The 14,232-nt window shown below is 39.5% G+C and overlaps 1 protein-coding gene, 1 long non-coding RNA gene and 1 other non-coding gene across 5 annotated transcripts in view; 2 read left to right on the forward strand and 1 right to left on the reverse strand.

Moving 5' to 3' along the window:
* AGBL3 (AGBL carboxypeptidase 3) overlaps positions 1–4,694 on the forward strand; it is a 95,196-nt gene extending 90,502 nt beyond the window's left edge. Inside the window, exon 17 of the mRNA XM_061165852.1 lies at positions 3,439–4,694. Within this exon, the coding sequence (XP_061021835.1) occupies positions 3,439–3,850 (412 nt within the window). The 3' untranslated portion in view covers positions 3,851–4,694. The remainder of the gene's footprint in view (positions 1–3,438) is intronic.
* The window catches only part of LOC133072512 (uncharacterized), a 56,622-nt gene that overhangs the window by 41,818 nt on the left and 572 nt on the right, over positions 1–14,232 (reverse strand). For 2 of the 3 annotated variants that reach the window (XR_009696754.1, XR_009696756.1), the window contains exons 2-3: positions 12,607–13,384; positions 10,299–10,485 (exon numbers count right to left, since the gene is read on the reverse strand). This is a non-coding gene — a long non-coding RNA (uncharacterized LOC133072512). The remainder of the gene's footprint in view (positions 1–10,298; positions 10,486–12,606; positions 13,385–14,232) is intronic. The other variant, XR_009696755.1, reaches the window with a different exon arrangement.
* On the forward strand, positions 7,830–7,936 carry LOC133073162 (U6 spliceosomal RNA). Its single transcript, XR_009696871.1, has one exon. It is a non-coding gene; the product is annotated as a U6 spliceosomal RNA (small nuclear RNA).

Raw genomic sequence — 14,232 nt, forward strand, 5'->3', positions numbered from 1 at the left:
CATAGGCAAAGTATTCTCTGACATAAATTGTAGCAATGTTTCTTAGGTCAATCTCCCAAGGCAATAGAAATAAAAGCAAAAATAAACAAATGAGCCTCAAACTTATAAGCTTTTGTACAGCAAAGGAACCATAAACAAAATGAACAGACAACATACAGACTGGGAAAAACACTTGCAAATGATGCAACCAATAAGGGCTTAATTTTCCAAAATATACAAACATCTCATAAAGTTTAATATTTTAAAAAAACCAACCCTAACAAAAAATGTGCAGAACATCTAAATAGACATTTCTCCAAAGAAGACATACAGACGGTCAATAGGCACATGAAAAAATGGCCAACTATGCTAATTATTAGAGAAATGCAAATCAAAAGCACAGTGAGGTATTACCTCGCACTGGTCAGAATGGCCATCATTAAAAATGTCTATAAAGAATAAAACAGACATGAACAATAAATAACTGAAATGAAAAATACACTAGAAGGAATCAATAGCAGAATAACTGAGGCAGAAGAACAGATAAGTGACTGAGAAGACAGAATGGTGGAAATCTCTGCCATGGAACACAATAAAGAATGAAATGAGGGCAGTCTCAGACACCTCTGGGACAACATTAAATGCACCAATATTTGAATTATAGGGGTCCCAGAAGAAAAAGAGAAAGGGCCTGAGAAAACATTGGATGAGATTATAGTCGAAAACTTTTCTAACATAGAAAAGGAAAGAGTCACCCAAGTCCAGAAAGTGCAGGGGGTCCCATGCAGGACAAACCCAAGGAGGAACACGCTGAGATACACATTAATCGAAAAAGTCTACAAATAATAAATGCTGGAGAGGGTGTGGAGAAAAAAGGAACCCTCCTACGTTGTTGGTAGGAATGTAAACTGGGGCAACCACAATTGAAAACAGTATGACGTTTCCTTAAAAAAGAATATAGTTGCCATATGATCCAGCAATCCCACTCCTGGGCATATATCCAGAGAAAACTCTAATTCAAAAAGATGGATGCACCTCAATGTTCAGAATAACTCTATTTACAATAGCCAAGACATGGAAGCAACCAAATGGCCATATAACGATAACCCTATATGCAGAACAGAAAAAGAGACACAGAAATACAGAACAGACTTTTGAACTTTGTGAGAGAATGTGAGGGTGGGATATTTCAAAAGAACAGCATGTATACTATCTATGGTGAAACAGATCACCAGCCCAGGTGGGATGCATGAGACAAGTGCTCCGGCCTGGTGCACTGGGAAGACCCAGAGGAATCGGGTGGAGAGAGAGGTGGGAGGGGGGATCGGGATTGGGAATACATGTAAATCCATGGCTGATTCATATCAATGTATGACAAAACCCACTGGAAAAAAAAATAATAATAATAAAAATTTTAAAAAAATAAAAATAAAAAAAAATAGATAAATGGATAATAAGAGATGTGGTATATATAATGGAATATTACTTAGCCATAAAAATAATAACACCATTTGTAGCAAGATGGACCAACCTAGAGATTATCATACTAACTGAAAGAAGAGAAAGACAAATGATATGGTATCACTTAGATGTGGAATCTAAAATATGATACAAATGAGTTCATTTACAAAACAGAAATAGATTCACAGACACAGGAAAACAAACTCATGGTTGCCAGAGCAGGAAAGGAAGGGAAAGAGATAATTTGGGAGTTTGGGATTCACAGATACAAACCACATATATAAAATAAATAAACAATAAAGTCCTACTGTATAGCCCAGGGAACTATATTCAATATTCTGTAATAAACCATAATGGAAAATAATAGGAAAAAGAATATATACATATATATGTATAGTACAACTGAATAACTTTCTGTACACCCAAAACTAATGCAACATTGCAAATCAATTCTACTTCAATTTAAAAAATAAAATAATAAGAAAAATAAAACAATAGGAGTAGGAAAAAACCAATATTAAGAAAACAAATAGATCACTTAGAAAATGAGCAAAAGACATGAACTGTCACTTCACCAAACAATATACAGATGGCACATAAATACATGAAAACATGTTACACATCATTAGCCACTAGGGAAATGCAAAATAAAACCACAGTGAGTTATCACTACATACCTATCAGAATGGCTACAATAAAAAATAATGATAACACCAAATGTTGATGAAGATGCAAAGAAATTGGGTCACTCATATATTGCTGGTAGGAATATATATGTTTTCACTCTGGAAAACAGCTTGGTACTTTCTTCACAAGCCAAATATAAACTAACATATGACCCAGCAATTGCTCTCCTGAGCTTTAATCCCAGAGAAAGGAAGACTTACATTCACACAAAAACATATTCACAAAGCTTTATAGCAGCTTTATTTCTAATACCTATAAACCGGAAACAACTCACATGTCCTTCAGCGGATGAATCATTAAACAAACTGGTACATCCATTCCATGACCTCAGCAATAAATAAAGAATGAACTACTGATACACAAAGCAACCTGGATGAATCTCCAGAGTTTGCTGGGTGAAAAAAAAGGTCAATCCCAAAAGGTTCAATACAAGTTCACTTGTACAACACTCTTGAAATAACCAAATTATGTAATCTGGACAACAAATTGGTTGCCTGGAGTTGAGGGGATGAGGGAGGAAAGTAGGTATGACAGTAAAAGGGAAACATGAAGGAACTATTCTGTATCTTGACTATGTCAATGGCAATCTCCTCACTGTGTTATTGCTTGTAGTTTTTCAAGATATTTCATTTAGGGGAAACTAGGTGAAGGGTACATCTCTATATTATTTCTTCCAGCTGTAGGTGGGTCTACAATTATCTCAAAATTAAGAGTTTAATTAAAAACATGGTTGAGATTTTGTGGTTAAAAAATGGAATTCTAAAAAAAAAATGGAATTCTCAAGAAAAACTGAGAGACTTTAGGTAGCGACAATAAGTAATTTTGAAAACCTCACTCTCTCGAGGAAAACCTCTCTCTTGGACTTATATTGATCTCTTTACTGAATATAGGGTGTGAGCAGGGCGGGGGGGACAGTGCATGTACACTGAATTAATTCTAATAGAATACACAAAGTAGATTTTTAGAGCAAGGTGGAATTTTAGAGAGCGTTGACTTTAGCTGAATGCATTAATGTGAGAAAGGGCTGAGGACCAGAGTGGCCATTATACCAGGAAGCCTAGGGTCAGGGCAGGTATCCAAATAAACATATCCTCAGGGCATTTAAAAATACAAGGTTGGAATAGTGTTTAAAAATCATGACTAGAAATGAAGTTAGATCATTCTCATAGAAATAAAGGTAAGAGTCTTAAAGGAGAATGAACTCAGCAAAGAAAAAAAAAAAATACGATTTATACTATCACAGTACCTAAGGACTACAAATACTTAGGGTACATATTGGGCAGAAGCTCACGTATTTCATTTCTTTCCTAGACAAAAGCCATCTTCTAACATAAACATAAGGAAATGCAGCACATCTTGGACACCACCCAGAAATCTCCCTTTGATGAGCCAGAGGACTCTTACAATAAGCACTTCAAAATGGTTCCAGTCTCTGTCCCGGAAGTCATCTGAAAGTTCGCTGCCTCTCAGAGGGCCCAAGAAGAGGAAAAAATATTCTCGAGTCAAGGCCACAAAGACTAAAGACATGAAAGCTGCCAGCAGCAAATGGGAGATGACTCCCTCAAGTTCTGAGAAGGATGCAGACAAGAGTCTGCAAGCTGAAGGATCCAGCCAGCAAGGCTCTATGCAGACAGCACCCCATCCAACTAAAACTAAGGGAGGGCAGCCAAAAAAGAAGCATGGACAGCCCACCTTTCACCTGAAATTGCAGAGGGACATATAATCTAGCTTTTTGCTGCTCTGAAAACTGTGGATGAGAGATAACGTACGCTAACACAGTAAAAAGAAAAAGCAAAGAAAGACAAAGGAAAGCCCTCCTGGCCCCTCAATCCCTACCCCCTCCCACCTGTTCATGTGCATGTACTAAACTACAAACTTCAGATATCCTATCTTCTTTAGTGGGGACATCTTTCAGAGTTAAAAAGAAATCCAGAAAAAATATAGAAAATGAAAAATCACTTAGATATTTATATTTAATTTTTGTCAAGATAAAAAAAAAGTCTGAATTTTTTATTTCTTCTGAAATGATTTATTCACACAACACCAAAAGACCAAGACCTCAAGGCAAAGATGACATGTACTGCTCTTAATGTTCCTACTAGGCACTTTAATGAATCAGTCAACAAACATTGTTTCTTTAACTTCTATCTTGCAGTGTGCTAGAAACCATTAGTGACTTAACTGCAGAGGAACAGGTATATCGGGCAAATAAATCAAGATGGATGGGGTAAGTGAGAAGAGAGTCAATCTGCCTGGAGTTGCAGGTCAACAATGGTGGCCACTACAGGATAAAGCCATTGAGAATCAGGAGAGCTAGTTCAAGTTACAGGCCACAAGCTTCATTAGGGTCCCAGGAGCAAGACGCAACTAAAGATCTGAGGTTGGGGAATGTACTCTCAACAATATTTCCAATGGCCAAAGAGGGTTCAAGGCGAGCTCATTGGGGTATTAAAAGAGTAACTGTTATGTCCTGGTCTTGGTTTTAATAGACTTTATTTTTTAAGGAAGTTTTAGGTTCACAGCAATACTAATCAGAAGGTAGACTCCTATTATCACCATCCCACCAGAATGATTCATTTGTTACAACTGATGAACCTACACTGATACCTCATTATCATCCAAAGTCCATAGTTCACATCAGGGTTTGCTCTTGGTGTTGTACATTCTATGGGTTTGGATAAATGTATAATGAAATGTATCTACCATTATAGTATCATACAAATTAGTTTCACTGCCCTAAAAATTCTCTATGCTCTACCTATTCATCCCTCTCTCCCACTCAAACCCTGGCAACCACTGATCTTTTTACTGAAAAGTTTTGCCTTTTCCAGAATATCACATAATTGAAATCATAAAGTATGTAGCCTTTTCAGATTGGCATCTTTCACTTAGTAATATTCATGTAAGTTCTATCATATCTTTTCATGGCTTGATAGCTCATTTCTTTACAGCACTGAATTCCATTGAAAATAAAATTTACAAACTCCTCGCAACGTTAACGAAGAAAAAAGACACAAATTACTAACATCAGAAACAAAAGAGGGGCCACTAACATTGATTCCATAGAAATTAAAAAGATAATTAAGGAATATTATGAACAACTCTTGACCCACAAATGTGATAACCTAGATGGAATGGGCTAATTCCTTGAAAGACACAATTTGTCAAAATTCACGCAAAAAGAAATAGACGATTTATCCATCTCATTAGGACTGGTTCAAATGAATTCTTTGTAACGGCTGAGTAATATTCCATGGTGTATATGTACCACAGCTTCCTTATCCATTCATCTGCTGATGGGCATCTAGGTTGCTTCCATGTTCTGGCTATTATAAACAGCGCTGCGATGAACATTGGGGTGCACGTGTCTCTTTCAGATCTAGTTTCCTCAGTGTGTATGCCCAGAAGTGGTATTGCTGGGTCATATGGCAGCTCTATTTCCAGTTTTTTAAGAAATCTCCACACTGTTTTCCATAGCGGCTGTACTAGTTTGCATTCCCACCAACAGTGTAAGAGGGTTCCCTTTTCTCCACACCCTCTCCAGCATTTATTGCTTGTAGACTTTTGGATAGCAGCCATCCTGACTGGCGTGTAATGGTACCTCATTGTGGTTTTGATTTGCATTTCTCTAATAATGAGTGATGTTGAGCATCTTTTCATGTGTTTGTTAGCCATCTGTATGTCTTCTTTGGAGAAATGTCTGTTTAGTTCTTTGGCCCATTTTTTGATTGGGTCATTTATTTTTCTGGAATTGAGCTGCAGGAGTTGCTTGTATATTTGTGAGATTAATCCTTTGTCTGTTTCTTCATTTGCTATTATTTTCTCCCAATCTGAGGGCTGTCTTTTCACCTTACTTATAGTTTCCTTTGTAGTGCAAAAGCTTTTAAGTTTCATTAGGTCCCATTTGTTTATTTTTGCTTTTATTTCCAATATTCTGGGAGGTGGGTCATAGAGGATCTTGCTGTGATTTATGTCGGAGAGTGTTTTGCCTATGTTCTCCTCTTATACAGAGTGAAGTAAGCCAGAAAGATAAAGAACATTACAGCATACTAACACATATATATGGAATTTAGAAAGATGGTAACGATAACCCTATATGCAAAACAGAAAAAGAGACACAGAAATACAGAACAGACTTTTGAACTTTGTGGGAGAATGTGAGGGTGGGATATTTCAAAAGAACAGCATGTATACTATCTATGGTGAAACAGATCACCAGCCCAGGTGGGATGCATGAGACAAGTGCTCCGGCCTGGTGCACTGGGAAGACCCAGAGGAATCGGGTGGAGAGGGAGGTGGGAGCGGGGATCGGGATGGGGAATACGTGTAAATCCATGGCTGATTCATATCAATGTATGACAAAACCCACTGAAATGTTGTGAAGTGATTGGCCTCCAACTAATAAAAAAAAAAAAAGAAATAGACGATTTAAAGAGGCCTATATGAATTAAAGAAATTAAATCAATAAATATTAACCTGCCAAAAGAGGAAATCACCAGGCCCAGACAAGTTCACTGATGAATTCCACCAAAAATTTAAGGAAGAAATTATACCAGTTCTCTACAATCTCTTCCAGAAGATACAAGCAAAAACACCACTTAATAACATAATCTATGGGGCCAGCATTACCCTAATGCTAAAACCAGATAAACATATTACAGGAAAAGAAAATTACAAACCAATATCTTCTGTGAACATAGATGCAAAAATCCTCAACAAAGCATTAGAAAATAGAAGCCAATGATGTATAAAAAGAATTATATACCACGGTCAAGTAGACTTTATTCTAGGTATGCAAGCCTGATTCAATATTCAATTATTGATATAATCCATCAACAACAGATAAGGAAGAAAAATTATATAACATCAATAAATACAGAAAAAGAATCAAACAAAATCCCACACCCATTCATGAATAGAAATGCTCAGCAAAGTTTTCCTTAATTTGATTAAAAAATATCTACCAAAAAATCTATAGCTCACATTGTATTTAATGATGAAACTAGATAGGTCCCTGTTAAGAAATAAGGCAAAGGTGTCTACTCTCCCAATCAACATCATACTGGAAGCACTAGGTAATTCAATAAGATAATAAAATCTAAGGAAAAAAAATAAAATATAAGGAAGAAATAAAACTGTATTTGTTGACAGAATATATGCTTATCTATGTAGAAAATTCCAAAGAATCAACAAAAAACAACCTGCTGGAAGTAATAAGCAATTATAGCAAGATTGCAAGATACAAAGTTAATATACAAAAGTCACCATCTTATACACCAATAATGAATACTAGAGTTTGAAATTAAAAACACAGTACCATTTACATCAGCGCCAAAAATTCAAATACTTGGGTATAAATCAAAACTGTTCAAGATTTACATAAGGAATACTGTAAAATTCTGATGAAAGAAGTCAAAGATTAAGTAAATGGAGAAATATTCCATGTGCACATAGACAGGAAGACTCACCACCATTAAGAGGTCAGTTCTTTCCAACTTGGAAGTGCAGATTCAATGAAATCCCAATCAAAATTCTAGCAAATTATCAACCAACTTGATTCTAAAGTTTATATAGAAAGATGAAAGATTCAGAATGTCCAACACAATACCCAAATGGCAGAAGAAGTGACAGGACTGATGTTATTTGACTCCAAGACTTAAAAGACTTACAGTCTATAAAAGAGCATTAATCAAGACAGTGTGGTGCTCGCTTTCGCAGCACATATACTAAAATTGGAATGATACAGAGAACATGAGCATGGCCCCTGCGCAAGGATGACACCCAAATTCATGCAGTGCTCCATAAAAAAAGACAAGTGTGGTATTGGCAAACCTGAACTTCATGTCCAACAAAAAAGAAGAAAAAACTTTTCAAATGAAGGCCTCTGTGACAGGTAGGCTAAGTATGAGCTGTGACCCCATCCTCTCCGCAGATGTGACCCAGATTCTGCACCATCTTTGGTTCCCCACACAAGGCAACAGCGATGCCTGATAGAGCCTGGGTTTCTGACTTGGCACTCATGCTACTGACCTCGGCAGAAGGGCTTTATAACAGGAAACAAAGACATACACTAACTCTAGGGCTTTCATCCTGATACCATTAAATTGTTCTTTTATAATTAGGCTTTAAGATAAGAATGATCTGCCCATTATCACCAAAAGTTGTATTTCACCTTTATCCCAGAAAGGTGGGCACCCTTTCTGCACATAAAAGGGGTTTACTTGTCATTGTTTTTTCATAGGAACATCTCCTTCTATACTACCACAGCCAAATTCTCTACTTTCAGAAACATGAACTCCTAGTTGGCAACTTGTCTTTCAAACAAATAAACTATAAAGAAAGAAACAACTATCACTTCATCAAGCATTTGGCCATCTTCACCCCTCGCCTCCAAGCCTGGTAAGAGCCTCTGTTCACATTCCTAGATGGGCCATTGACCCAAATCCTGGAGGCCCCTCCAGGATTCCCAGACCAGTCTCTGCAGATTGTTCTATCCTTTCTTCTTTGGGAAAAGTCTGTGAGGAGAGAACCATTCATGGCAGAGTCCTCCGTGATGGACAAGAGAGGCTCTGGGCCTGAGTCTGCTAGAGAGATACCAGGAGAGTGAGGTTCTGTTTAAAGAAATAAAAGATGGCACAGTTCGCTGATAGAATGACGCACTCCCTCAGCAGAGGTAACAACAGTTCTGAAGATGCTCTGTGCCTATGGAGGCAGGGCCACCCGAGGGCAGGCACCTGGGGCAGAGTCATCCCATCTGAGAACACCTGGACTGAACTACGACAAGGCTCCACTGAGATGACACGAAAGGTGAAGACATCGACGGTTCCTCTGATTTCTCCCGAGTTCTAACTGAACTCCAGGTCAGTGAGGAAATACCTTGGGGGAGGCCCTTCATTTCTCTGGCCCGGCTTGTCTGCACTGCCCGACACAGGCTCAAAGAGGCCTACAGAGAAGAGAGACGCCTGCAACCTCTGTAGGCAGGATCAGGCTTCAGGGCTCCAGAAGGAAATTCCAGATCTGGAGAGCCTCACCCAGGAACGTGGTCCGTGCGTCCTCTGCTCCGGCACGTCTCGGCACTATGCCCTGACGCGCTTGTGTTCAGAGAGCAGGTTACAGCACGACGCCACTCTGTTCTCTGGCTTTATGCATCATCAGGTGGGGCCCAGAGTAGCCACAGCTTGTGGGTTCTTTTCTGACTGCTGTCAGCCTTTTACATTTTCCTGACACACAGGACAAATATCGCTTTCTATGTGTGCAACAGTGAACAGAACAAAGCGTGTAACGTTTTATTCAACTAGGCCTCCCTTGCCCTGCCCCACCGATGGTCTAGCCTGCGTGCCAGGCACTTGTTTGTTTTAGATGTACTCTCTCCACAGGGGCAGAAGCAGACAGTGTGGTTCACGGCATCGTATCAGCCAGAGGCCTGGCGTCCGTGCCTTTGGAGCCTCGGAGGGCCTTCAGACGGCCACAGAACTAGCTGTCCAGCTGCTCCTGGAGCAGCGCTCTGACGATGTTCTCTGACTACTTGGGTTTTCCTTCAGTAGGTGCTTCTGTGATTTATTTTTTAGTAAGAAGCCAACATAGTTTAAGGAAGAATAAAGGGCTAGTCAAAAGTTTTTCTGCCCTGGATAAAGAATATTGTTATGTCAGTGAAAAGATTAGTTTACACAAACCTATAAAAGGCCTCAAACTGCCTTTCACAGAGGCCAGTCCTCCAAGGGTACAAAGTCTGCGTTAGGCAGCACTTAAATGTGGAAGGGTCCACTCTTCACTTGAGGACACAGCAGATCAAACTGAATCAAAAAGCGATGTTCCTTAACTCTCACGTCATGGTGTGCTAATGACTCACCTTTAAGAATACATGCAACCAGTCAGAAAGGGATGGGAATCCTTCTCGTCCCAACTAACTATAGCCTAAAGCATCTCAGGAAAAAAATGTGTATAATAACTTCAAAGGGAAATAATGGATGGTCTGGATGAAAACACTCATCTTTCAGGAAAACCTAAATCTGCCTTCCCAAGAAGACGAGGGACAGAGGAGCGTGGGAACTGAAGGGCCAGAAAAAGAGAAGTGCTTGCAAACTATTACACGTGAGTAAGACAGGCAGTAAGTGATAAAAGGGATCCCTTACAGTGTCTTACTCAAACTGTGCTGCTGGTGGTAAGTTTACCTGCTCTCTTTAGAGAAGATCGTACAGAGGATGACAACGTCTCCAGTTCCAAGGAAGGATGAGGGTCACACCATGAGGTCACCACAAGGGATGCAGGGTCCCACGCAGGTTCATTTCAGATTTCAGAGCAGCCCTCTCCAGAACATCCACATGCACTGCAGGACATCTGATGGGTTGCTTTCTCTCTCTTTAAAAGTGATTTAGATTAACCTCGATTTAGTTTAACTGCTGTTACTTGATTTTTTTGTCTTTTTCTTATTGTTTGATAGAACTATTCATTCCTAAGAGTATTTTTAAATACATATGGTTTTGATTGTGATATGTTATTTACATTTCATTAAGCCCCCTAGAATTAAAAGATATAAGTGCTGTATTTTTACTCTTAATTAAACCATCATCAGTGTTTTACACAACTAGACGGAGATATGTGAAACAGAGGGGGACAAAAGACTATTACAATATATGTATCTATTAGAAGTCTATATAAGTAGCTTAATATTTACCTTAGTAAATTGTTATTGGTTTATCAGCTTCAAGAAAACAAAACCCTAAACAACCACAAAGACATTCCCAGCTAAACCTATCAGTACTTTTATTAATTTACAACCATTGTTTCTTATTTTGTAACTTTCTGTAATTTATCATTTCAGATTTGTTCATGATACCTTTGCTATCTAAATGTCTTTAGATTTTATGCAGTTAAAATTTTTTCCCTTTAAAAAATAATAAAGGGGCACAAATCCAGTTCTAGAACTACAACCTGAGAAAACCCTCCATCCACTCCCCGGTGAGAATACCAAAACTGGTTTAAAAAAAAAACAAATTAAGTCTTTAGAAATGGTCGTAAGGGACTTCCCTTCCCTTCCCAAGTGGTCCAATGGCTAAGACTCCACAGTCCCAATGCAGGGAGCCAGGGTTCAATCCCACGTCAAGGAACTAGATCCCACACACCATAAGTAAGATCTCGCATGCTGCTACTAAGACCCGGCGAAGCCAAATAAATAAATATTTTTCTATAAAGAAACTGTCCCAACAACACTTAACAAGTGAAGAAACATTTATTTTAAAAAGTCTGCTGAATCTCAGTAAGGGCATGAGAGTTCATGGCACTTAAACCACAACCCACTTTGCTCTTCACCCCAGTGGAGAGTGAGGGAAACGCCACTCTGTGCAGTGTGTGACCAAGACTGAGAGCTCTGGAGTGCCCCCTACTTATACTGATTTGTTTGAAACGGAATGTGGAGAAGTTCCTAAGGATGCTATCAAAAACAATGGAGATGTGGGTGGTTAGCAGTTAAGGGGAGCCTAGGAGCTTGATGGGGCTACCTGCAGTGCTGGAGACCTGGGTTCTATTCTTGGATTCAGAAGATCCCGGGAGAAGGGATAGGCTACCCACTCCAGTATTCATGGGAATTCCCTGGTGGCTCAGACGGTAAAGAATCCCTGAGTCGGTAAGAGCCCCTGGAGGAGGGCATGGCTACCCACTCCAGTGTTCCTGCCTGGAGAATCCCATGGACAGAGGAGCCTGGCGGGTTACAGTCCACGGGGTCGCAGAGAGTCGGACACGACTGAGTGACGAAGCAGAGCACACACAGGAGTTTGATAAAGCAGCAAACTCGGAAGGCCGCTGTGCTGCCAGAGCAACCAGTGAAGGAGAGCCAGAGCACCCTCCTAGGGTTTAAAAAAAATTAGACTTTCAGTAAAAACTAGCAAACTGGACACATATTTAATTTTGCTCTTTCTCAAAAACCTACTAGAATAACAATTAGTGTTGTGAGACCAAGCTGCGAGGATGAGACTAGGACAGGAGGCCATTCTGGAAGCCAGAAGGCGGGTGGCTTTAACCTTCTCAACTCTAGTGAGGGCTAGATGGGATGGAGCAAGACTTTCAAAAGTATGAAGGCAAATTATTTCTAACCTAAAATTCTATATTCTTCTATATTTGATCAAATTTAAGAGTAGATAAAGAATAGATTGAAAAAAGCCTTTGATGCAGGAAATAAGTGATCCAACACTGGAGAGAGGCAGTAAGAACCCCAGGATGGTGGTGGTGAAATGAAATGCCAGGACGACAGCTGGGTATCAGTCCAGACTGGAGCAGGCTGGAAGGCACTGGTGGGGATTATCCTGGGAGAAGATCAGACACCATGCATAAAAATTCCTTGAAAAATACCAGGCAGACTTAAGGGCTGGGTTAGTATAAAATACACAGAAAACCAAGGAAACAAACAGAAACTTAAGGTGAGTATCACCTGTAGAATAAGATAAACATTTATGCAGGAAAAGAAAGGAAATCATCATTTTCTACCTGATTCAGCTACTATACATGGTACGTCAGTTCAGTTCAGTTGTTCAGTCACGTCCGACTCTTTGCGATCCCATGGACTGCAGCACTTCAGGCCTCCCTGTCCATCACCAACTCCCGGAGTTTACCCAAACACATGTCCATTGAGTCGGTGATGCCATCCAACCATCTCATCCTCTGCCATCCCCTTCTGCTCCCGCCTTCAATCTTTCCCAGCACTGCGGTCTTTTCCAAGGAGTCAGTTCCTCACATCAGGTGGCCAAAGTACTGGAGTTTCAGCTTCAGCATCAGCCCTTCCAATGAATACTCAGGACTGATTTCCTTTAGGATGGACTGGCTGGATCTCCTTGTGGTCCAAGGGACTCTCAAGAGTCTTCACCAACACCACAGTTCAAAAGCATCAATTCTGCGCTCAGCTTTCTTCACAGTCCAACTCTCACATCCATACATGACCACTGGAAAAACCATAGCCTTGACTAGACAGACCTTTGTTGACAAAGTAATGCCTCTGCTTTTTAATATGCTGTCTAGGTTGGTCATAACTTTTCTTCCAAGGAGCAAGCATCTTTTAATTTCATGGCTGCAGTCACTGTCTGCAGTGATTTTGGCGCCCCCCAATATAAAGTCTGCCACTGTTTCCCCATCTATTTTCCACGAAGTGATGGGACCAGATGCCACGATCTTAGTTTTCTGCCAACTTTTTCACTCTCCTCTTTCCACTTTCATCAAGACGCTCTTTAGTTCTTCACTTTCTGCCATAAGGGTAGTATCATCTGCATATCTGAGATTTGATATATGGTATTTACATATTTACAATATTGTAGACACTGAGGATCAGTTTAAACAATGACCAATTTGAAAGAGGGAATGAGGACTTGTACTTATGGAACAGGAGTGAGGAGGAAAAAAGCTACGTATAAAAATTATGCTTGAAACTGAAGAACCAAGTTGTACCATTACAAGCATGTTACATACAGAACTGAATGTAAATGTAAACATAAATACCTAGAGAATCAGGTAAAACAGGTGAAGTGCTTACCCTGAAGAAGAAGGGGATAATGTGGGACTGCTGTTTTCCATAACAAGCTTGACAAACTCTTGACTCTAAAAACTATGTGCATTCTAACTTCAAATAAAAATTTTAAATGTATACTTCCATCTCTCCTATACTATTTCACTTCATTCAACAGTGTTCAATTTTCATGACTAGTTTATACTAGTACAAAAGAATTAATTTTGTCTCTGCCTTGAAGGCATTACTATGAAGGCTACGAAGACATTCAGAAATCCTGCTTTTAATAATAACAGTTATCATGACTGTGTGCCCAGTACTGTACTAAGAACCTTGATGCATAATCTCCAATTTCCACAACAGCCATGCAAAGTAGGTATTGTTTCCATTCTATAGATGAGAAACTGATGCTCAGAGATGTTAAATAATCTGCTAACCTGCAGCACAGCTCCCTGATCCCACGGTTTCTGTTCTTTTCATTAGATCACATCACCTCTTTCTAGGGTTTGAGTTTAAAGAAAATAAAAAGGGGGGAAAAATGCAACAGTTCTATTAAGTCCTTTGCGGGAAGGACAGAGAGGGGAAGAGGAACCCTGAAGGATTCAGAAATATTACTA

Source organism: Dama dama, chromosome 18, assembly GCF_033118175.1.
Source record: "Dama dama isolate Ldn47 chromosome 18, ASM3311817v1, whole genome shotgun sequence".
NCBI classification, from domain to species: Eukaryota; Metazoa; Chordata; class Mammalia; order Artiodactyla; family Cervidae; genus Dama; species Dama dama.